Source organism: Ostrea edulis, chromosome 9 (genome assembly GCF_947568905.1).
Source record: "Ostrea edulis chromosome 9, xbOstEdul1.1, whole genome shotgun sequence".
Lineage (NCBI taxonomy): Eukaryota > Metazoa > Mollusca > Bivalvia > Ostreida > Ostreidae > Ostrea > Ostrea edulis.
The window spans coordinates 72,049,864-72,073,423 of record NC_079172.1 but is presented as its reverse complement, the minus strand read 5'-3'; the positions used below and the strand labels follow the sequence as shown (position 1 = coordinate 72,073,423).

General features: G+C 36.5%; 1 protein-coding gene across 2 annotated transcripts in view; it reads right to left on the bottom strand.

Annotated features, from left to right (window-relative positions):
* LOC125658524 (trichohyalin-like) overlaps positions 1-23,560 on the bottom strand; it is a 54,152-nt gene continuing 30,592 nt past the window's right edge. The window contains exons 18-32 of one of the 2 annotated variants that reach the window (XM_056150560.1): positions 22,783-22,895; positions 20,163-20,260; positions 17,873-17,965; positions 17,627-17,735; positions 16,701-16,847; positions 16,215-16,316; positions 15,381-15,506; positions 14,080-14,133; positions 13,819-13,988; positions 13,469-13,556; positions 8,757-8,920; positions 7,042-7,131; positions 6,638-6,655; positions 5,834-5,882; positions 952-1,090 (exon numbers count right to left, since the gene is read on the bottom strand). In XM_056150560.1, coding sequence (XP_056006535.1) covers positions 5,843-5,882; positions 6,638-6,655; positions 7,042-7,131; positions 8,757-8,920; positions 13,469-13,556; positions 13,819-13,988; positions 14,080-14,133; positions 15,381-15,506; positions 16,215-16,316; positions 16,701-16,847; positions 17,627-17,735; positions 17,873-17,965; positions 20,163-20,260; positions 22,783-22,895 — 1,412 coding nt within the window. In that variant the 3' untranslated portion in view covers positions 952-1,090; positions 5,834-5,842. Of the gene's footprint in view, positions 1,091-5,833; positions 5,883-6,637; positions 6,656-7,041; positions 7,132-8,756; positions 8,921-13,468; positions 13,557-13,818; positions 13,989-14,079; positions 14,134-15,380; positions 15,507-16,214; positions 16,317-16,700; positions 16,848-17,626; positions 17,736-17,872; positions 17,966-20,162; positions 20,261-22,782; positions 22,896-23,560 lie in introns of both variants that reach the window. The other variant, XM_056150559.1, reaches the window with a different exon arrangement.

The following is a 23,560-nucleotide window of genomic DNA, read 5'->3' as shown; positions in this document are numbered from 1 at the left end:
TCATTTTTTAAAATTTTGTTGCTATTAGTGTTTTTGTAAAGCTCATCTCATTTTTTTTTATTTTGTTGCTATTAGTGTTTTTGTAAAGCTCATATCATTTTTTTTATTTTGTTGCTATTAGTGTTTTGTCAAGTTCATATTAGTATTTTGGTATTGTTCCTATTCATATTCTTGTAAAATTCATATTACTAGTGTTTTTGTATTGTACCAATAAGTGATTCTGTAATTATAAAGTTCATATTCCAGTTTTTCTGTTCGGTTCCTATCAGTGTTTCTTGTATTGTTCATTGATTTTTTCTCTCGTTTTTTTCTTCTTCCTATATTTGTTTATAATACCGATATTACTGTAAACCCTTGTCTTTGTAAAAATGAAACATCCTCGCATAAAGGAGAAATATTGCTGCCACATTAATTAAAAGACTGTAGTTAAATCAAAGTATATTGGTCATAATTATATGAATAATACCCGGTGAATATAAAATCAAATGTGTAAATTGACTTACTCAGATAAACGTGCGCAAGACATAAATCAAGTAAAAAGTAAAAACCATCTCACTAAATTCGTATCCACCAATCAAAATAGAGAATACAACATGAATTAATACATCAATAATGTGTACGATGTAACTCTAAACGAAAACTACATTGACCATTCTGATAAAACATCAAAAAGAATAGCGGGTATTAACTAGGTGACAGGGATCGATGGAAGAGAATATCTCGTTAAAACACTTGTTAAGTATATTATAACTCGCCATCACTCTCGTTGTGGACTAGTTTCTGCAGAACCTTCTTCTTCTTCTTTCTTCCACCCTTCTTTTGTACTTTGGACTCTAGTGGAGGTAGTTTAGATGGTACGATGGTGTTATGCAGGGAACCAAAATCTTCCACTCGCCGTGCCTCTACCACTTCTCCTATAGGTTCAGGCCGTTTATCCAAATACGAGTATTCATCAGAGTCTGACTCTCTGTTCTCTTCCAGCTTCCTTAAGGATCTTCTTTGAGGGATATTGGGTAGAGGTCTAGAAAATGAGTCTGTGTCCTGGTCACTGAAACGTCGAGATTTCTTGGAGGAGTGCTTTCTCTGTGATCTGTAAGCAGCAAAACATAACCAATCATCAATTCTAACCACTGACATACAGCACTGAATTCAACCACTGACATAGAGCACTAAATTCAACCACTGAAATACAGCACTAAATTCAACCACTGACATACGGTACTGAATTCAACCACTGACATACAGCACAGAATTCAACCAGACATACAGCACTGAATTCAACCACTGACATACAGCACAGAATTCAACCACTGACATACAGCACTGAATTCAACCACTGACATACGGTACTGAATTCAACCACTGACATACAGCACTGAATTCAACCACTGATATACAACACTGAATTCAACCACTGACATACAGCACAGAATTCAACCACTGACATACAGTTCTCAATTCAACCATTGACATAAAGCACTGAATTCAACCACTGATATACAGCACTGAATTCAACCATAAACATACAGCCCATAATTCAACCACTGACATACAGCACTGAATTCAACCATTGACATACAGCACTGAATTCAACCACTGACATACAGCACTGAATTCAACCATAAACATACAGCCCATAATTCAACCACTGACATACGGTACTGAATTCAACCACTGACATACAGCACTGAATTCAACCATTGACATAAAGCACTGAATTCAACCACTGACATACAGCACAGAATTCAACCACTGACATACAGCACAGAATTCAACCACTGACATACAGCACTGAATTCAACCACTGACATACAGCACTGAATTCAACCATAAACATACAGCCCATAATTCAACCACTGACATACAGCACTGATCTCAACCACTGACATACAGTTCTCAATTCAACCATTGACATAAAGCACTAAATTCAACCACTGATATACAGCACCGAATTCAACCAATGACATACAGCACAGAATTCAACCACTGACATACAGCACAGAATTCAACCACTGATATACAGCACAGAATTCAACCACTGACATACAGCACTGATCTCAACCACTGACATACAGTTCTCAATTCAACCATTGACATAAAGCACTAAATTCAACCACTGACATACAGCACTGAATTCAACCAATGACATACAGCACAGAATTCAACCATTGACATACAGTTATCAATTCAACCATTGACATAAAGCACTAAATTCAACCACTGACATACAGCACTGAATTCAACCAATGATATACAGCACTGAATTCAACCATTGACATACAGTTCTCAATTCAACCATTGACATAAAGCACTAAATTCAACCACTGATATATAGCACTGAATTCAACCATTGACATACAGCACTAAATTCAACCACTGGCAACAGCACTGAATTCAACCATTGACATACAGCACTAAATTCAACCACTGGCATGCAGCACTGAATTCAACTACTGACATAGAGCACTGAATTCAACTACTGACATACAGCACTGAATTCAACTACTGACATAGATCACTGAATTCAACTACTGACATAGAGCACTGAATTCAACCATTGACATACAGCACTGAATTCAACTACTGACATACAGCACTAAATTCAACCACTGGCATACAGCACTGAATTCAACTACTGATATACAGCACTGAATTCAACTACTGACATACAGAACTTAATTCAACTACTAACATACAGCACTTAATTCAACCAATGACATACAGCACTGAAGTCAACTACTGATATATAGTACTCTGCAGTCTAACAAACTGAGCTTTAGTGTAATGTATATACAACATTTTGATTTCAACTTACTATTTTATCAGTTACATCAAAATTGTCTTACTGAAGCAAGCAATATGCAATCAGACTTTTAAAAAAAATTGTAAGCATACTTAAACAGCTGAATAAATGACAGGGAAATGAAAAATTACAGAGTTATAGAATATAACGACAATTTAAAAAGTAGGTGTAATTAATACAATTACACATAGTATATGAAGAAAAATGTGCATTGCGTTAATTCAGTGAATTTAAAAAAAATGATATGACACCCACCAGCCACTGTAGAACTAGTAGGTATAGGGGATATATTCTACATTTTCAGGTGTCACGTAATTATTAATTTTAATTCATGCATTGTACCGATACTAACGTACGTATTCACTCATACTGCGATGTACTTACATATTACACAATTATTGACATTTTTAGGTCTAAACGATGATTGAGCTACCTGAGAAGCAAATACAATATTCACCGAGCCTGAAGTGCGAGGTCAATATAATTGTACATCAAGTGTAGCTAAGCATCGTATTGACCAAGAAAATGTCAATACACATGTAATTGTTTTATCATTTGATTAAAATGAACATCCAAACTGGCTATTAGAGCCTATGAAATGATATCTGGCTATCAGAGCCTATGAAATGATATCTGGCTATTAGAGCCTATGAAATGATATCTGGCTATTAGAGCCTATGAAATGATATCTGGCTATTAGAGCCTATGAAATGATATCTGGTCAGAATTTGTTGTGTACAACTAGAGTGCAAGACCTAGTCAAATGTGATTATAATATAGAGATGTTTTTGTTTGTGTGATTAGAGATGCATGTTTTTGTTTTTCATATGACTGAATAAATTTAAAACATCAAAACTGACTTCGAGCTAGCCAGATGATACCTGATCAGCCATCTTTATCTACAGCTAGAGGAGAGCAATAACTGAAAGTGATTCGCGACACATGTTTTCATTGGATGACCAAACAAAAATAATTACCAATCATATCAATTTGAAAAATCCTAATTTATTTTCACCTCAAAGGCATATGAAGGTGAACATAATTAATATTCTATTGTTTCTAGTTTGTTGAATCTCAACCAATCGGAAGGCTTGGAATTATTCAATCATATATATTATATATTAAACATTGAAATACTTGTATATTTTATTCCAAAGTGTACTTTATTGATCACCTTATACATATACTATATTTATTATAAAGATAGTTCTCTTAAATATACATAATTTACAATAAATGTCAAAAAGTATCGCAATCCTAACAGACAAGGAGAAAAATTTACATCGATATTATATGGCCTAGTTCCATGATTTGCAGACTAGTGAACACTATTCTGAACAATGTTAATAACTTCCTTTGTGTGTAATTAATATCTATTGCTTTCATTTAAGTTTAGAACTCGCTAAACATGTTTCCATTCACATCAAAAACCGGTGGTCACATTAAAGACAGCTGTGTGATTGGTTATCAGGTTACAACTTTCACAACTCAAGAGTTAAAATGGCACGTTCAATGGTTACATGTATATACCTACATGTACGCCAAAAGATCCCCTAGATTTGAAAAAGAATGGTTTAACATGCAGCTTTGGAGATTTATTAGTTTTTCAAGTTTCAAATCAGCATTATCAAGGATGCTGCAAATCTAAGACACACACATACTTATGACAGAACATCAAAAATTTATAACTGGCTATAAATTTCTTAAGCAAGTCTAGAATTGATTGAATTATTTCATGGTGAATCTAAACACCCCAGTGTTCACCAATTTCCAGGGCATGATGAACCATCAAGAGCAAACTACATCAGGAAATAATAATTGAAGGAGAGGATTATATATGGGACTAATAATTCAAGAGTGGTACCTCCTGATCCCTTGTCATTTGAATTAGATTTCTGAGTTGGGAAAGAATTTCAACAAAAGCTCAATTAAAAACAGATCAAACCCCAAGCATGCAAAAAGTATTAGTATAAATAAGATGTGTTTAAGAAACACTATAATGCCCAAGAGTGTGAAACTTGGTAAATGACCTTGACCTCACACAGCTCTAACCTTGTGAAGTTTATATCTTGTTTGTTTGAAACTTATGATCAAGGTTAATAAAGCTGCAGACAGACAGAAAGAGATGAACCAAAAACAATACCATATAGCGCTTTTTTTCTGCAGGTGTAAACTAAGACAAGTTTTTTTTAGCTCATATGTATAAATATCATTTTAACAGAATATATTTTGGCAGAAATGGAGATCCAAAGCATGAAAATTGATATATAAGCAGTGTTGAGTTAAATCCTAATCTGTAAAAATTTCATTGTCGTCAGAAACGACCCACATAAAAAACCAGATACTTCACATTTACCCAAGCTAACGAGTCTTTTATATATTGACCTTTGACATGAAAACAAAGTATTTGCAATGCAGACAAATTCGGGAGCAAATTTAGAAACTGTAGATTCCTTATTGTACACGAATACTTAATAATATCGCGAAATGACTTGTATTTATCAAGTTGCGAGAACATAAATTCCCGCGAGTGATTCTTCTCGTGAAATTAACTGATAATAAATTCCTCGTGCATGTTTAGGAATTTACAGTATTGAAAATTTGGCAGCATGACACAAAACTGCTAAAATAAGCCAAAATGATCACCCTACAGGAAAACCCGCTATACGGTACCTTAAGACACGAAGCAATATGCCTCCATTTTTTGGACACATAAAAATAAAGTCAGGGAAGCAGGCAGTCTACCACCATGGTGTAGACATTGATTAACACATATTTCAGATAAAATGAGACCATTCTGTGCCATATTACACCCAACCCTCATTCTAAAACACAATTGCTTGTTAATCAGTTAATATTCAAGTACCCTAATTATACTGTAAAATGTTTTAAATGTCTACCGTGAAAGATGGATACATATAGCTGTCTGTGTGTCTACTTAAGACAGTATCACGACTCTTTCTGTAACGATTTTGTAGTGGACTTGTAAAATGGTCCCATTTTTCCTGATGGTAGTAAACAATAACATACTCTTTGGCTCTAGTCTTGTGACAAAGTATCTATAGCCCCAGACTGTAAACTAGAAAATTAATTCATCTACACAGATTGTGATTTATACTATCTAGTCACAAGCTATATACACACACTGCCTCTTTATAAAGTAAGATGCATAATTGGAGGTGTACTGATGGTCAAGCTTAAAGCAGACTGTCGACCACTTGCAGTTAATATGTAATATATTCGTAACATTAACATTTCCTCTAGTTAGCATGAAATGATTCAGCAGACTAGCTTGAGCTCTATTAATTATCAATCAAACAATACATGTATCTAGTTTTAGCCTGTGTTACGTGTGCACACTTCCACCTATAAGTGACGTAGCTATTCTGAATTTCATCCTCATAACTTGACTGTGCCAAACGTCCACATTTCTATAACATGGGTATAACTCAGTAGATCTAGAAGGGAACAGGGCTGTGGGGGTTGAAACCCCACCCACCCCCTTTCATTAGCGAATCTTCACAAATGTGTTATGTGTTTGGAGACTTTACAAATAACCCCACCCCCCTCTTTTTGTTTTCTTTCACATAAACAGCTACCATCTAGGGTTACAGCTTGATCCCCTTTTTTAAGATTTTAAGGGACCATCCCTGTAACTTTTATATCCATTGTAAATTTATCATTACAACACAGGTAAGCATGGGCTCTGATATAGCCATTCACTCAAGTTATCATGTAAATGCAATAAAGCAAAGACTAAATATATATCATGCTAGCATAGAAATATGATTACTACAGAACCAAAAACCAAGCTCCACTAAACTAATAATATACCTAGTGTTTTCTTCAACTCTGAAAGAAAAAAATAAAGCTCAATGTCATTTGATTTACACAATGATTGCCCTGTGATGAGGTGTTGTTGTGGTTTACACAATGATTGCCCTGTGATGAGGTGTTGTTCTGTGTGAGTGATTTACACAATGATTGCCCTGTGATGAGGTGTTGTTCTGTGTGTGTGGTTTACACAATGATTGCCCTGTGATGAGGTGTTGTTCTGTGTGTGTGGTTTACACAATGATTGCCCTGTGATGAGGTGTTGTTCTGTGTGTGTGTGGTTTACACAATGATTGTCCTGTGATGAGGTGTTGTTGTGGTTTACACAATGATTGCCCTGTGATGAGGTGTTATTCTGTGTGTAGATTACAAGTGAGATGATATTTTATTCCCTGACATTTTACCTGGAGGATAGGGAGGCCCTTCTGGAGATCTCCAGATTTTGACTGCTGCGGACTCTCTCCGTCAGGGTACTGTTCTTACGGGACAAAGGACTGCAAAAAAAAAAAAGTCACAATGTCATGTACTAAGCATAAAAACTTTATGATTCATCTATCATTATAGCTGAATTAGGAGGACTTGCACAAAGAAAATTGAAATTACTTTAAACTTTTTTACTTTCTCATCTTTAAAATTCCGAACTTAAATTAAAGAGGTTTGGAATTATTCCATGGTATTAATTCGCCAGTTTATTATGCACCATTATGTGCATATTCAATTTTACATCTATATACAAGTATTATTCAGTTTTTCTCTGCAACAAGAAATGTTTTGAAAACATATATGCCTCCTGTGTGGCAATATTAAAAATTAAAGGACAAACTTCAAATTTGGAATGTCTGTAATGATAGTAAAAAATATGGGTTATCTAATAGTCGGGGACAACCATAGTAAGTTTGATCTCTCAAGATACTGAACAGACATATCTAAATAACCTGTCAATTGATCATGACCTTTGACCTTCTGAGTTGAAAACCAACGAGGGTGATCTACTCTTTAAGGGGTACCAGTGTACCAAGTTTGATGTCTGTCATCAACGGGTTCACAAGATACTGAACAGACAATAATGCATTGTGTACATTTTCAAAAGTCCATATTAGTTTGACCCTTGAACTTTGACTTCCTGACCTAAAAATCAGTAGGGATTATCAATATTCCTATAACAAAAGTAATATTCCTTAGAATGTACCAGTATACCAAGACTGATCGATGTCTGTCAAGCAAACGGTTCTCAAGGTATTGAGTGGACAATATCTCTGCTTCAAAATGTGCAATTTTGTTGGTCAATATAAATGTCAGCAAATCTATGGTTGGTCAAGAGGAAAATCCCAAAATGTAAAGCTCCTAAAGTTGATATTGAGGTGAACTCACTCGGAGGTACACACCACAAAAGATCATTTGGACCAATCAGAGGGCTTCAAAATTACCGATTATTTAAAACATACATTACAGACATGGCAATGGCAACTGGATGTATGTAATTTGTAAGACATCTCAAAGATGATTTGAAAACATCACTAAAGCATCATATGTAAACAAGTCTTTTGAAGGAGAAATAGACTGTTTTCAGAATTACATCCTGTGGAGAATAAGACATCACTAGCTGTAAACGAAGTGCCATCAATTTAGACTAAATATATAAGGCACTCGTGGCCATAGCAGTACAGATTCTTTCATCTGCCAATGCCTGCAGTGACACATGACCTCGGTTATTAAGGTCTCATCCAGAAGACCTACAACTCTCGCTTCTAAATGCCTGCAGTGACACATGACCTCGGTTATTAAGGTCTCATCCAGAAGACCTACAACTCTCGCTTCTAAATGCTTGTGGCCACTACCAATGTTTTACTTCGTAGGTTTGATGCAAGAGAAGCATTCGAACCTATGACCTCCCAGCTGCAAAGCCAAATTTTGAATTACTGAGCCATTGCAACCATGACTGATACACTGAACTACTCTTATAAATATATTTTCACTGAATATTGGTGTCACTAAAATCAGAATGCATGATAATGCATTCAATACAAAAAATATCTGTGTAGAAGGTCTCGACATCAAAACTTCATGAAATCTAAAATGAAATGCATGTATATTTCTTGGACGATTTTATGAGACTTACGGTACATCTTGTTGAGCGGGTTTGAATGTAGGATCGAAAATTTCCTTCATGACTGTGTTGATTTCTGTGTCAGTTTTTTGTGGATAAAGAAGATGCAGGACGTCCACCAGCTCCCCCTGGTCAAAGGAACCGACACGAACCAGACCAGCAATAAATTTTAACTCCTAAAAAACCCAGAAATACACACTACAGTGCTGTCACAAAATACACGCTACAGTGCTGTCACAAAATACACGCTACAGTGCTGTCACAAAATACACGCTACAGTGCTGTCACAAAATACACACTACAGTGCTGTCACAAAATAGGTGATAAACCCATTATCAGGTGATCTTCACAGATCTTCACAGTGCTGTCACAAAATACACACTACAGTGCTGTCACAAAATACACGCTACAGTGCTGTCACAAAATACACGCTACAGTGCTGTCACAAAATACACGCTACAGTGCTGTCACAAAATACACGCTACAGTGCTGTCACAAAATACACACTACAGTGCTGTCACAAAATACACACTACAGTGCTGTCACAAAATAGGTGATAAACCCATTATCAGGTGATCTTCACAGAAATCTGAGTAGTACAATTCTACTTAGTAATTTTGATTATCAGCTATACACAGCAGGGTTAAGGTGTCCCGAGTAAAGTTAAAACAAACATCATAAAATGTACCTCGGTGCACTTCATACCATATGACGTCACAATATAGAAGTACGTCACGACGTACAGGTCTATAGTTGTATCGCGGGGAAAATGTCATAATAGTTTCTCGTTATTTATTGCCGTTATCTAGTGTTCAAGCTGTATGTGTTTAAATCTGTTTGTCAGATGATTTTTTCCCCAGTTTTCTTCGATAATATATAAGTCTCATATTTTTATATATAGTATGTGTACGAAAGATTGTGAAGTAATCTTTACATCACTTTGTGAGCTTGATATTGCCCCCGATGTTGTATAGTCATTTGGAATAAAGAAAACCAATGCATGTACATATCGACTCGGTACAGGTGAAAGATGACGATATTTTATTTCGATCAAGGCATATTCAGAAAGGTAACTAGTTGCAGATTTAGGATTTTGATACGAAAGGTACAATATTTTGCCTCGTTTAGATACGATTTGGATGTGAATGTGGAAAATGCCCAACATTTGAATTGAGATTATGGAAATTGCTATATTTAAGAGGATATTGTACCGATCTGTATCACTCTTAAAATTTACCATATCAATGTCGACATATCAAGCCCAAACTGCAAATGATTTGAGTGCATCTTTCACCTGTACCGAGGTGATAAACAGCTAAAAGTCTAGCGGATAAAAATAGCTCTACGTCACTTGTATGACGACGTAATAGTTAAGCAAAGGATTTCCCCACGTGATACGATGTTTGTTTATGTATTGACAAACGATTTTTACTAAAAATATGCGACGCTTTAAATAATTTTACTTTTACATGAATATGCTGTTATTACTTGTTGTTTTACTCAGGACACCTTAACCCTGCTGTGTAGTGACTATGGATGTACAGTAGTAAATATAAGAACTGGGTCCGGTTACACTACACTAACAGTACCACTGGGTGATGGTAAAGTTATATTGAAGCTCAGGTACAAAAAGGGTTGACATTGTGTGTTGCCAAGTGCCTTGTCAGATAACACTCTTCATAACTTGAGTATGTACATGCCACTGACTGCCATCTGCTCGTTAACATACTTTAATTGGCTTAATGATCTGACAAGTCGACATGATTATCTGACAAGTCGATATCATTTTCTGACAAGTAATTATGTCAGATGATTATGTTGTCTTGAGTGATAAGTATGTTGACTTTGTCAGATGTTTATAATGACTTGTTAGAAAATTATGATGAAATATGGATGGCACGCATTGTACATTTTCACTTAACACACAAACTAATCGGATGTCACTTTATCAGCCCACACATATGTCACTTCATCAGCCCACACTGATGTCAGTTTACCAGCCCACACTGATGTCAGTTTATATGACCACACTTATGTCAGTTTACCAGCCCATACTGATGTCAGTTTACCAGCCCATACTGATGTCAGTTTACCAACCCACACTGATGTCAGTTTATCAGCCCATACTGATGTCAGTTTATCAGCCCACACAAATATCAGTTTATCTGCCCATACTGATGTCAGTTTATCTGCCAACAATGATGTCAGTTTACCAGCCCACACTGATGTCAGTTTATATGACCACACTTATGTCAGTTTACCAGCCCACACTGATGTCAGTTTACCAGCCCATACTGATGTCAGTTTACCAACTCACACTGATGTCAGTTTATCAGCCCATACTGATGTCAGTTTATCAGCCCACACAAATATCAGTTTATCTGCCCATACTGATGTCAGTTTATCTGCCAACACTGATGTCAGTTTACCAGCCCACACTGATGTCAGTTTATATGACCACACTTATGTCAGTTTACCTGCCCATACTGATGTCAGTTTATCAGCCCACACAAATGTCAGTTTACCAGCCCATACTAATGTCAGTTTACCAGCCCATACTAATGTCAGTTTACCAGCCCATACTAATGTCAGTTTACCAGCCCATACTGATGTCAGTTGACCAGCCCACACTGATGTCAGTCTACCAGCCCACACTGATGTCAGTTGACCAGCCCACACTAATGTCAGTTTACCAGCCCATACTGATGTCAGTTTACCAGCCCATACTGATGTCAGTTTACCAGCCCATACTGATGTCAGTTTACCAGCCCATACTAATGTCAGTTGACCAGCCCACACTGATGTCAGTCTACCAGCCCACACTGATTTCAGTTTACCAGCCCACACTAATGTCAGTTTACCAGCCCATACGGATGTCAGTTTACTAGCCCATATGGATGTCAGTTTACCTGCACATACTTATGTCAGTTGACCCGCCCATACTGATGTCAATTTACCAGCCCATACTGATGTCAGTTTATCAGCCTATACTGATGTCAGTTTATCAGCCCATACTGATGTCAGTTTACCAGCTCACACTGATTGAATGTCAGTTTACCAGCCCATACGGATGTCAGTTTACCAGCCCATATGGATGTCAGTTTACCAGCCTATACTGATGTCAGTTTACCAGCCCACACTGATGTCAGGTTACCAGCCCATAATGATGTCAGTTTATCAGCCCACACAGATGTCATTTTATCAGCCCACACTGATGTCAGTTTGCCAGCCCACACTGATGTCAGTTTACCAGCCCATACTAATGTCAGTTTACCAGCCCACACAGATGTCAGTTTATCAGCCCATACTGATGTCAGTTTATCAGCCCATACTGATGTCATTTTATCAGCCCACACTGATTGAATGTCAGTTTACCAGCCCATACTGATGTCAGTTTACCAGCCTATACTGATGTCAGTTTATCAGCCTATACTGATTGGATATCACCTTGACATTCACACCGATCTGTTACCTCCATTTTATCCCACACTGAACTAAAATTACCTTAATACCCCACATCCCTCTGATATCACCTCATATTGATCTTATATTACTCTACCACCTTAGATGGATGTGACATCACCTCATCTTCCCCACATTGATCAATACATGTATTGCTTTATTCCCCCGCAGTGATCTAATATTAACCTACCACCTCATATCGATATTACCCCATCACCTAAGCACATTGACCTGATATTACCCTAGTTGCAGTTCTGGGACTCCCTGATGTTGGACTGGTCTAACATCCCAATACTGAGATGTCGGACTAGTCTAACATCCTAATATTGAGATGTCGGACTGGTCTGACATCCTAATATTGAGATGTCGGACTGGTCTGACATCCTAATATTGAGATGACGGACTGGTCTGACATCCTAATATTGAGATGTCGGACTGGTCTGACATCCTAATATTGAGATGTCGGACTGGTCTGACATCCTAATATTGAGATGTTGGACTGGTCTAAGATCCTAATATTGAGATGTCGGATGGTCTAACATCCTAATATTAAGACTGGAGAGCTACAGAACTACATCTAATATTACTTTACCATCCCACATCGATGTGATACTGTTATTTCTCACATCATCACCAGTGTCAGATCGAGACTGCCATGTGAGATTTTTCTGTCTCACATTATCACCAGTGTCAGAGCGACTTTGCCCATGTGAGACAGCCATGTGAGATTTTTCTGTTGTACACCACTGTGATGTCATTGATTGTGACATCATATATTTTCTATGATTTATGTTACACAATAAAGAAAAATATTTAATTGTATTGTTTTCCTTAGATTTTAATTTGATATAGCTTTCTGGTGAACAACTTTGGTTCTTTTTTTAGTTTACACTTAGAGTGTAAACCATTTTCGGGTATGCTCTTTCTGCCTGTCTAGTAATTAGTTTTTGCATTGAAGTTCAAACGAAGATTTTGATAATTTTGAATTTCCTCAAAGCTCCTCCATTTATGCACTAAACTGTGGGTAAAATGTGAGAAAAATAATCCTTCATTATTTACTCATGTGGGATAGGAAAATTCCACCTCTGGGACAAGATTCGCTATCTAGGACTCGGCAAAGCCACATCCTAGACTGTGAATCTTGTACCCTCAGTGGAATTTCCCTATCTCCCAGTCTACTGATGAAGGATTTTGTTAATCTCTCCCCACACTGACCTGATAACAGCCTACCCCCTCATAATGACAAGACATCCGACACTAACCTCTTGTTGGGTCTCCTTGGCTTTTCTGATCTCAAACTGCTGCTTCACATCCTCCAGGGTTTGAGCAATCTGTCTGTCCAAATTATTCCTACATATAAAAAAAGCAAGAATTATAGTTAAGAAAATCAAAGAATATATCTGAATTCATTGGTGTCTGCAGCTAAATATACAGCAGGTCTCTTACACACTGACAATGAAGCATTCTTCAACCTATATGAACAGTAAAAATTACTCGTATAGGAGACCCAGTGTGTTTGTATATGTGTCATTCGCAGGAATTGTTATCCAAATACAAATTCTTTTTTCATCAATCAGAAGTCAAGATTTGATAAATAACACAAACACTGCACCTGAATTTTTCCATCTCTATCAGATGTTTGTGAGCCAGCAATGCCTGTTTAATCTTCAGTGCTGTTTTGTTCTTGGACTTTGACAAAAGTTCCTCAATCTCCCTCTTGTGAGCTCGGTTCATTATTTCCTCTTTCTGCTCAATTTTTTCTTTCAGTCTCTTCCGTAATTCCTGTGGAAATCGTTTTCATTTTTGAGCAAGTCTCTCATATTGCATTGAACTGTTAAGTTTGTGGTCCTGATAATCCACGTGTCATGCTTACCTTCTCTTGCTTGCTTCTCTGACTCTCCAGTTTTTTATTGAGTTGCTCTTGATCCTACAGAATTAAATTTCTGACATTAATATAAAGTGCTGAAAAAACATCATTACTGTTCATGATTTGTACAAACAACTATTAACTGGATTAACGAAAGATATAACAACTTCATAAATAGAGAAAAATCACGAGCAACTTTGCTGATAAATACCGTATATTAAGTGCAGTTTTTAACACAACATAAATTTAGCAATTTTTCCATAAGAATTGATATATCATAGTTATATATTTAGTGAGAGCTAATTTTAGCAACTTTACAATTCCAGGAAAGATAACTATTACCTCTGATATAGAATAAATTGTTAGCGATATTCAATTTTAGCAATCTCATCACTTTCGCTAATAATACCGAAATTAAATCCCGCTAAAAATTCGACTCATACGGTATATGATTTACATCCCATCACAAATTTCCTAAGGGAATCTTAATTAGTAATCATTAGGAATACCAAACTAATCAATTATTCAAATGAATCAGCATACTCGTTGTTTGTTTCAATGACTGGTACCTCATATTGACTGAGGAGTATAGAAAACTTTAAATGACTGGTACCTCATATTGACTGAGGAGTATAGAAAACTTTAAATGACTGGTACCTCATATTGACTGAGGAGTATAGAAAACTTTAAATGACTGGTACCTCATATTGACTGAGGAGTATAGAAAACTTTAAAATATGAAGTTTTCAAGGACACTTCCATAACATCATATGTAAAACAGAATAAACAGGGCACTGACAGATTATTCATTTTATATTTCACATTGTATGAATTGATTCTGCATCATGTAATCCACTGACAATAAAATGTAATTTCTAACACATCTATTCATTTATATTTCCAATGTTTTTGCCTTTGATATCTTTATCAGTTGTAATGATAGCCATTATTTCCTCATGTCAGTTGTGAACAATGTGTATAGGAATCTTAATCAATATAGTATGTTTATTTCAACATCTGAGAATTCCAAAAGAAATGAAAGTAGAATGCACATACAAGAATTTTGAAAATACGTGAAGATATGCAAGATATGATACTGAACTGCAACACGTCACGGAAGCATGCTTTTCACGACGCACTAACGCGCTTCCTGATGAATGCTGGCGTGAAGAGTCACAGTTCATAGTCTCATGTATCTTCAAAAATAAAATTTATTTCTTAAATCTACTCACTATATATGGCATTCATGCCAGTGAGGATTTTGAAAATAATAACTTGATATATACTTAGATATTCTTTTTTCTAACCTGTTTGTGCCGGTCCAGAACCTTCTGACACTCTGGATCAGACAAAATACCCCGCTCACTTAGTTCATCTATCAGATTGGACTTTAAGTTATTGATGGCAGCCTGTTGTTCTTCTATAAGGGCCAGCTGAAAGGTAAACTTGCATGAATAAATTGTGATCTCAAGTTTCATTCTGAAACAAGTAACCTGTATATCTAAACCTACCCTGCTTTGCTAATCCATATTCTAAGTTATATTGCTTCATACAGACATATCTTCTGGTCTATATTACCCTAATAATATTACCTTATCTCCCAAGTTGATCGTCTCTATATATCTATCTCCCAAGTTTATTGACTCTATTGACCAATCTCCCAAGTTTATTGTCTCTATTGACCAATCTTCCAAGTTTATTGCCCTAATAAACATACCTCTTTGGCTTTGGCGACTTGTAGTGCTGCCAACATTGCCCTAATAAACATACCTCTTTGGCTTTGGCAACTTGTAGTGCTGCCAACATTACCCTAATAAACATACCTCTTTGGCTTTGGCGACTTGTAGTGCTGCCAACATTGCCCTAATAAACATACCTCTTTGGCTTTGACGACTTGTAGTGCTGCCAACATTGCCCTAATAAACATACCTCTTTGGCTTTGGCAACTTGTAGTGCTGCCAACATTGCCCTAATAAACATACCTCTTTGGCTTTGGCGACTTGTAGTGCTGCCAACATTGCCCTAATAAACATACCTCTTTGGCTTTGACGACTTGTAGTGCTGCCAACATTGCCCTAATAAACGTACCTCTTTGGCTTTGACGACTTGTAGTGCTGCCAACATTGCCCTAATAAACATACCTCTTTGGCTTTGGCGACCTGTAGTGCTGCTACCATTGCCCCTAGCTGTTCCTCTTGATCTTTCAGAGCTAGTGCTCTTTCTTTCAACATTTCTATTTTCACCTTTGAATTAGAAATATTATATGCTAAAGGTTGTCATCTACATGGAGAAAAATTTTTAGAATTCAGCAACCTGTATAATAATTCATTACTTTAAATTTAGTAAGAAATAAGTTTTGATGAATTTAAGGTATCCATTGTATAATAGTGGAGAAAATGTTACGGAGGCAAACACTACACTTGTATGTAGCATATTCTTTCTGAAACTTACTTGTTTAAATGAATTTAACTCTTGAAATACATCAGGTACCTTGTATGATTTTCAAATACCAAATGACAAGCATGGGATATACATTCAAAAAATTAATTTATCAAAATTACATAAAAGTTTTTATTGGACATATAGACAGATGTTCAGAAGAGATAGATTTTAAAACAAGGTCTTACATTCTCCAGTTCATCATCAATGTTGAGTTTTTGACCCTGGAGAACAGCCATTTTCTGGTTAAACTGGTTCCTCATTAACTCCAGTTTTTCTCTCTGGTTCTCAGGATCTGATTCTTCACCATTGTGTTCAATTTGTCTCATCTTTTTCTACATGATAATTAAATTTTCTACATAATAATATAATTTTCTACATGATAATTAAATTTTCTACATAATGATATCTTTTTCTACATGATAATTAAATTTTCTACATTATGATATAATTTTCTACGTGATAATTAAATTTTCTACATAATGATATAATTTTCTACATGATAATTAAATTTTCTACATGATAATATAATTTTCTACATGATAATAAAATTTAGAAGCGTTTGTAAAATCCTGACACTCACTACTATATACATGTACAACATTGAAGTGTGAGCAGGCCATAATTCATTGATTTAATACAACACTGCAGTGTGGGCAGGTCATACTTCACTGATCAAATATTACACTGGAATGTGGGCAGGTAATACTTCACTGATTTAATATTACATTGGAATGTGGGTGGGTCACACTTTAATGATTTAATATTACACGGGAGTGTGGGGAGGTCATACTTCACTGATTTAATATAACACGGGAGTGTGGGCAGGTCATACTTCACTGATTTAATATTACACTGAAATGTGGGCAGGTCATACTTCACTGATTTAAAATAACACTGGAGTGTGGGCAGGATATAACACGGGATTGTGGGCAGGCCATACTTCACTGATTTAATATTACACTGGGGTGTGGGCAGGTCATGCTTCACTGATTTAATATTACACTGGAGTGTGGGCAGGTCATATTTCACTGATTTGATATTACACAGGAATGTGGGCAGGTCATACTTCACTGATTTAATATAACACGGGAGCATGGTTTGTACAGTGTACCTCGTATTCTTGGGACTGTTTCTTCTCTAACTTCTCCATCTGAAGAGCTCGCTTTGCTGCCAGTTTATCCTCCAACATCCGCTTCTGCCTTAACTTGTTCAGCGTTAAACTGTTAACAGTTTTATAACAGAATTATTTTCATGCGAGCACATTAATATTCAGACATTCACTAATAACAAGGTCACATTTACTGAGGTACATGTTCTGTGTTTAGTCACATTTACTGAGGTACGCGTTCTGCCTGACCTGTTCTCTACTTTGACCATCTGTTTCTCGTGCTCCTTCAGGATTCTGTCCCGCTCCTCCTCGGACATGGACATTTGACCACTCAACAGCTTCCTGTTCCACAATGAAATTAAAATATCTTAGCATTTCTCCACTTAATCAAATATTACAGATTATCACAGTTCTTCATAAGTAGAAATGAATAAATGATGAGTATCGGAGCATAACTGTTATGGTAAGCGTGTCAAAAGATTGTACAATAAAGAGGTACACATTTTTTACAAACTCTGCTCAGCTGGACCTGCTAGGCCTGGGTTCCTCAAAATTTGGACTTAAACCTGAGATTTTACTCAAATTTTTACAGCTCAAATAGAAGAAAATTCAAACTTTGGTTTGAGGTTGTTTTTTTTAAGAGAAATCCAAGTCAGATCATACTCGTATATGTTTATCAGATGATGTCAAAAGGAAGACCTCAAACATCACGACAAATTGCGGAGCTGATCATATGATGTCAAAAGGAAGACCTCAAACATCACGACAAATCACAGAGCTAATCATATGATGTCAAAAGGAAGACCTCAATCATCACGACAAATCACAGAGCTAATCATATGATGTCAAAAGGAAGACCTCAAACATCACGACAAATCGCGGAGCTAATCATATGATGTCAAAAGGAAGACCTCAAACAGTGACATCACGACAAATCGTGGAGCTAATCATATGATGTCAAAAGGAAGACCTCAAACAGTGACATCACGACAAATCGCGGAGCTAATCATATGATGTCAAAAGGAAGACCTCAAACAGTAACATCACGACAAATCGCAGAGCTAATCATATGATGTCAAAAGGAAGACCTCAAACAGTGACATCACGACAAATCGCGGAGCTAATCATATGATGTCAAAAGGAAGACCTCAAACAGTGACATCACGAAAAATCGAGGAGCTAATTAAATTGTAGATTGATAAAGTAAGGACACAATACACGGTTCAACAGGGCAACACCTATTTCTGGCTATACTTAATGGCAGCTTTGGAATCATTTCATGTGTCTTCATTAAATTTTCCTTCATCAATGTGTGGCTCAGTACTCAGATTGTGGCTCTTCTATAGCAATGTCATCAGGGTTATGAATTGAAATTCATGTACTTTATCATGTACACAAAATCATCACAAAATTGATGGGTACATGCATGGCAGACAAAACCTAAATGAGAAACAGTATGGTAACCAGACTAATTAAGGGGACCAGCAAAGCTGAGCATCCCTAAAAAACCTGGCATATCTATATCATCTATATAAACATACAACATATTGTGTCAGCTTTGAGTACTTGTACCCACTAACTCACTTCCCTACCCACATTCACTCACTCATACCCCCACCCACTCACTCACATCCCCACCCACTCACACCCCCACCCACTCACTCACATCCCCACCCACTCACTCACATCCCCACCCACTCACATCCCCACCCACTCACATCCCCACCCACTCACATCCCCACCCACTCACATCCCCACCCACTCACTCACATCCCCACCCACTCACATCCCCACCCACTCACATCCCCACCCACTCACTCACATCCCCACCCACTCACTCACATCCCCACCCACTCACTCACATCCCCACCCACTCACATCCCCACCCACTCACTCACATCCCCACCCACTCACATCCCCACCCACTCACTCACATCCCCACCCACTCACATCCCCACCCACTCACTCACATCCCCACCCACTCACATCCCCACCCACTCACTCACATCCCCACCCACTCACTCACATCCCCACCCACTCACATCCCCACTCACTCACATCCCCACCCACTCACTCACATCCCCACCCACTCACATCCCCACCCACTCACTCACATCCCCACCCACTCACATCCCCACTCACTCACATCCCCACCCACTCACTCACATCCCCACCCACTCACTCACATCCCCACCCACTCACATCCCCACCCACTCACTCACATCCCCACCCACTCACATCCCCACCCACTCACTCACATCCCCAACAACTCACATCCCCACCCACCCACTCACATCCCCAACAACTCACATCCCCACCCACTCACTCACATCCCCAACAACTCACACACCTGGGACAGGTATCTATACACACCCCACCACTCACTCTCACATCTACAAACTACATCCCCACCCAGTCACACACCTGCCCCCCCCCCCCCCACTTCCCCCATACACACACCCCATCATTTACTCAAACAATTCCAATGATGAACTGATTCCTTTTTAAGTTAGTCATTGACCTCAGTAGATTTACGTACTTGACGACCTCATCCTCACGTTTCCGTATTTCCTCCTGTTCTACACGCTCCTGTTCTTTCCTCTGATTCCACTCCTCCTTGGACCGGGCAAGCTTTTCCTAAACAAAAAGCACAAGTCAAATTCTCACTTTTCATAAATAAAAAGCACAAAATTCTCACTCTTCCTAAACAAAAAGCACAAAAATTCCCACTTTTCCTAAACAAAAAGCACAGGACAAATTCTTCATAATCAACATTTTTTTTCACAAGAATCTTAAGTTTTGTGAAGTTGCTTTTCCCTATATTTTATAGAATTACACTGATTAGGAGCAGGTGGTTCTTACAATTGTGATTGATACACAAACTGACAAGATCCATACTATGCACAACATTTTAAAATTGAATTAAATAAAAACATAACTTATAAAGGATGTGTAGAGATTTTATAGATTAAAGCACCCTTCCAGTGTACACAGCATTTGACACAGCACAACATTCTGATTAAGTCAGTTTTGTCATACTTTTATTATGAAATAGACACACAAAGAGTTTGTACTAGTACTGTTAAACAATGTGTTATTATGTAGGACAGTGTGTTGATCTGTAGAACAATGTGTTAATCTATAAAACAATGGGTTATTCTGTAGAACAATGTGTTAATTTGTAGAACAATGTATTAATCTGTAAAACAATGTGTTAATCTGTAGAATAATGTGTTAATCTGTAGAACAATGTGTTAATTTGTAGAACAATGTGTTAATCTGTAGAATAGTGTGTTTATCTGTAGAACAATGTGTTAATCTGTAGAACAATGTGTTAATCTGTAGAACAATGGGTTATTCTGTAGAACAATGTGTTAATTTGTAGAACAATGTATTAATCTGTAGAACAATTTGTTAATCTGTAGAACAATGTGTTAATCTGTAGGACAAAGTGTTAATCCGTAGAATAGTGTGTTAATCTGTAGAATAATGTGTTAATCTGTAGAACAATGTGTTAATCTGTAGAACAATGGGTTAATCTGTAGAATAGTGTGTTAATCTGTAGAATAGTGTGTTAATCTGTAGAACAGTGTGTTAATCTGTAGAACAATGTGTTAATCTGTAGAACAATGTGTTAATCTATAAAACAATGTGTTAATTTGTAGAATAATGTGTTAATCTGTAGAATAGTGTGTTAATCTGTAGAACAATGTGTTAATCTGTAGAACAATGTGTTAATCTATAAAACAATGTGTTAATCTGTAGAACAATGTGTTAATCTGTAGAACAATGTGTTAATCTGTAGAACAATGCGTTAATCTGTAGAACAATGTGTTAATCTGTATGTAGAACAATATGTTAATCTGTAGAACAATGTGTTAATCTGTAGAACAATGTGTTAATCTATAAAACAATGTGTTAATCTGTAGAACAATGTGTTAATCTGTAGAACAATGCGTTAATCTGTAGAACAATGCGTTAATCTGTAGAACAATGTGTTAATCTGTATGTAGAACAATGCGTTAATCTGTAGAACAATGTGTTAATCTGTAGAATAGTGTGTTTATCTGTAGAACAATGTGTTAATCTGTAGAACAGTGTGTTAATCTGTAGAACAATGTGTTAATCTGTAGAACAATGTGTTAATCTATAAAACAATGTGTTAATTTGTAGAATAATGTGTTAATCTGTAGAATAGTGTGTTAATCTGTAGAACAATGTGTTAATCTGTAGAACAATGTGTTAATCTATAAAACAATGTGTTAATCTGTAGAACAATGTGTTAATCTGTAGAACAATGTGTTAATCTGTAGAACAATGCGTTAATCTGTAGAACAATGTGTTAATCTGTATGTAGAACAATATGTTAATCTGTAGAACAATGTGTTAATCTGTAGAACAATGTGTTAATCTATAAAACAATGTGTTAATCTGTAGAACAATGTGTTAATCTGTAGAACAATGCGTTAATCTGTAGAACAATGCATTAATCTGTAGAACAATGTGTTAATCTGTATGTAGAACAATGCGTTAATCTGTAGAACAATGTGTTAATCTGTAGAATAGTGTGTTTATCTGTAGAACAATGTGTTAATCTGTAGAACAATGTGTTAATCTGTAGAACAATGTGTTATTCTGTAGAATAGTGTGTTAATCTGTAGAACAATGTGTTATTCTGTAGAATAGTGTGTTAATCTGTAGAACAATGTGTTAATCTGTAGAACAGTGTGTTAATCTGTAGAACAATGTGTTAATCTGTAGAACAATTTGTTAATCTGTAGAACAGTGTGTTAATCTGTAGAACAATGTGTTAATCTGTAGAATAGTGTGTTAATCTGTAGAACAATGTGTTAATCTGTAGAACAATGTGTTAATCTGTAGAACAGTGTGATAATCTGTAGAACAATGCGTTAATCTGTAGAACAATGTGTTAATCTGTAGAACAATGCGTTAATCTGTAGAACAATGCGTTAATCTGTAGAACAATGCGTTAATCTGTAGAACAATGTGTTATTCTGTAGAACGATGCGTTATTCTGTAGAACAATGCGTTATTCTGTAGAACGATGCGTTATTCTGTAGAACGATGTGTTAATCTATAGAACAATGGGTTAATCTGTAGAACAATGCGTTATTCTGTGGAGAGGATGGAATTCTAACCTGTAAGTGAGCTATTTGTTTCTCCTGCGCCCGTTTCTGTTGAGCCTGTAAACGGGTCACCTCCTCTTCATGCTGACTCATCAGTTTATCATACTGGTCCATGGAGACATTATCTGTATCATGTTACAGTGTCAATCATTTCATCAGAAGACATTATCATGTTACAGAGTCAATCATTTCATCAGAAGACATTATCATGTTACAGTGCCAATCATTTCATCAGAAGACATTATCATGTTACAGTGTCAATCATTTCATCAGAAGACATTATCTGTATCATGTTACAGTGTCAATCATTTCATCAGAAGACATTATCATATTACAGTGTCAATCATTTCATCAGAAGATATTATCATGTTACAGTGCCAATCATTTCATCAGAAGACATTATCATGTTACAGTGTCAATCATTTCATCAGAAGACATTATCATGTTACAGAGTCAATCATTTCATCAGAAGACATTATCATGTTACAGTGTCAATCATTTCATCAGAAGACATTATCATGTTACAAGCGTCAATCATTTCATCAGAAGACATTATCATGTTACAGCGTCAATCATTTCATCAGAAGACATTATCATGTTACAGAGTCAATCATTTCATCAGAAGACATTATCATGTTACAGAGTCAATCATTTCATCAGAAGACATTATCATGTTACAGTGCCAATCATTTCATCAGAAGACATTATCATGTTACAGTGTCAATCATTTCATCAGAAGACATTATCATGTTACAGAGTCAATCATTTCATCAGAAGACATTATCATGTT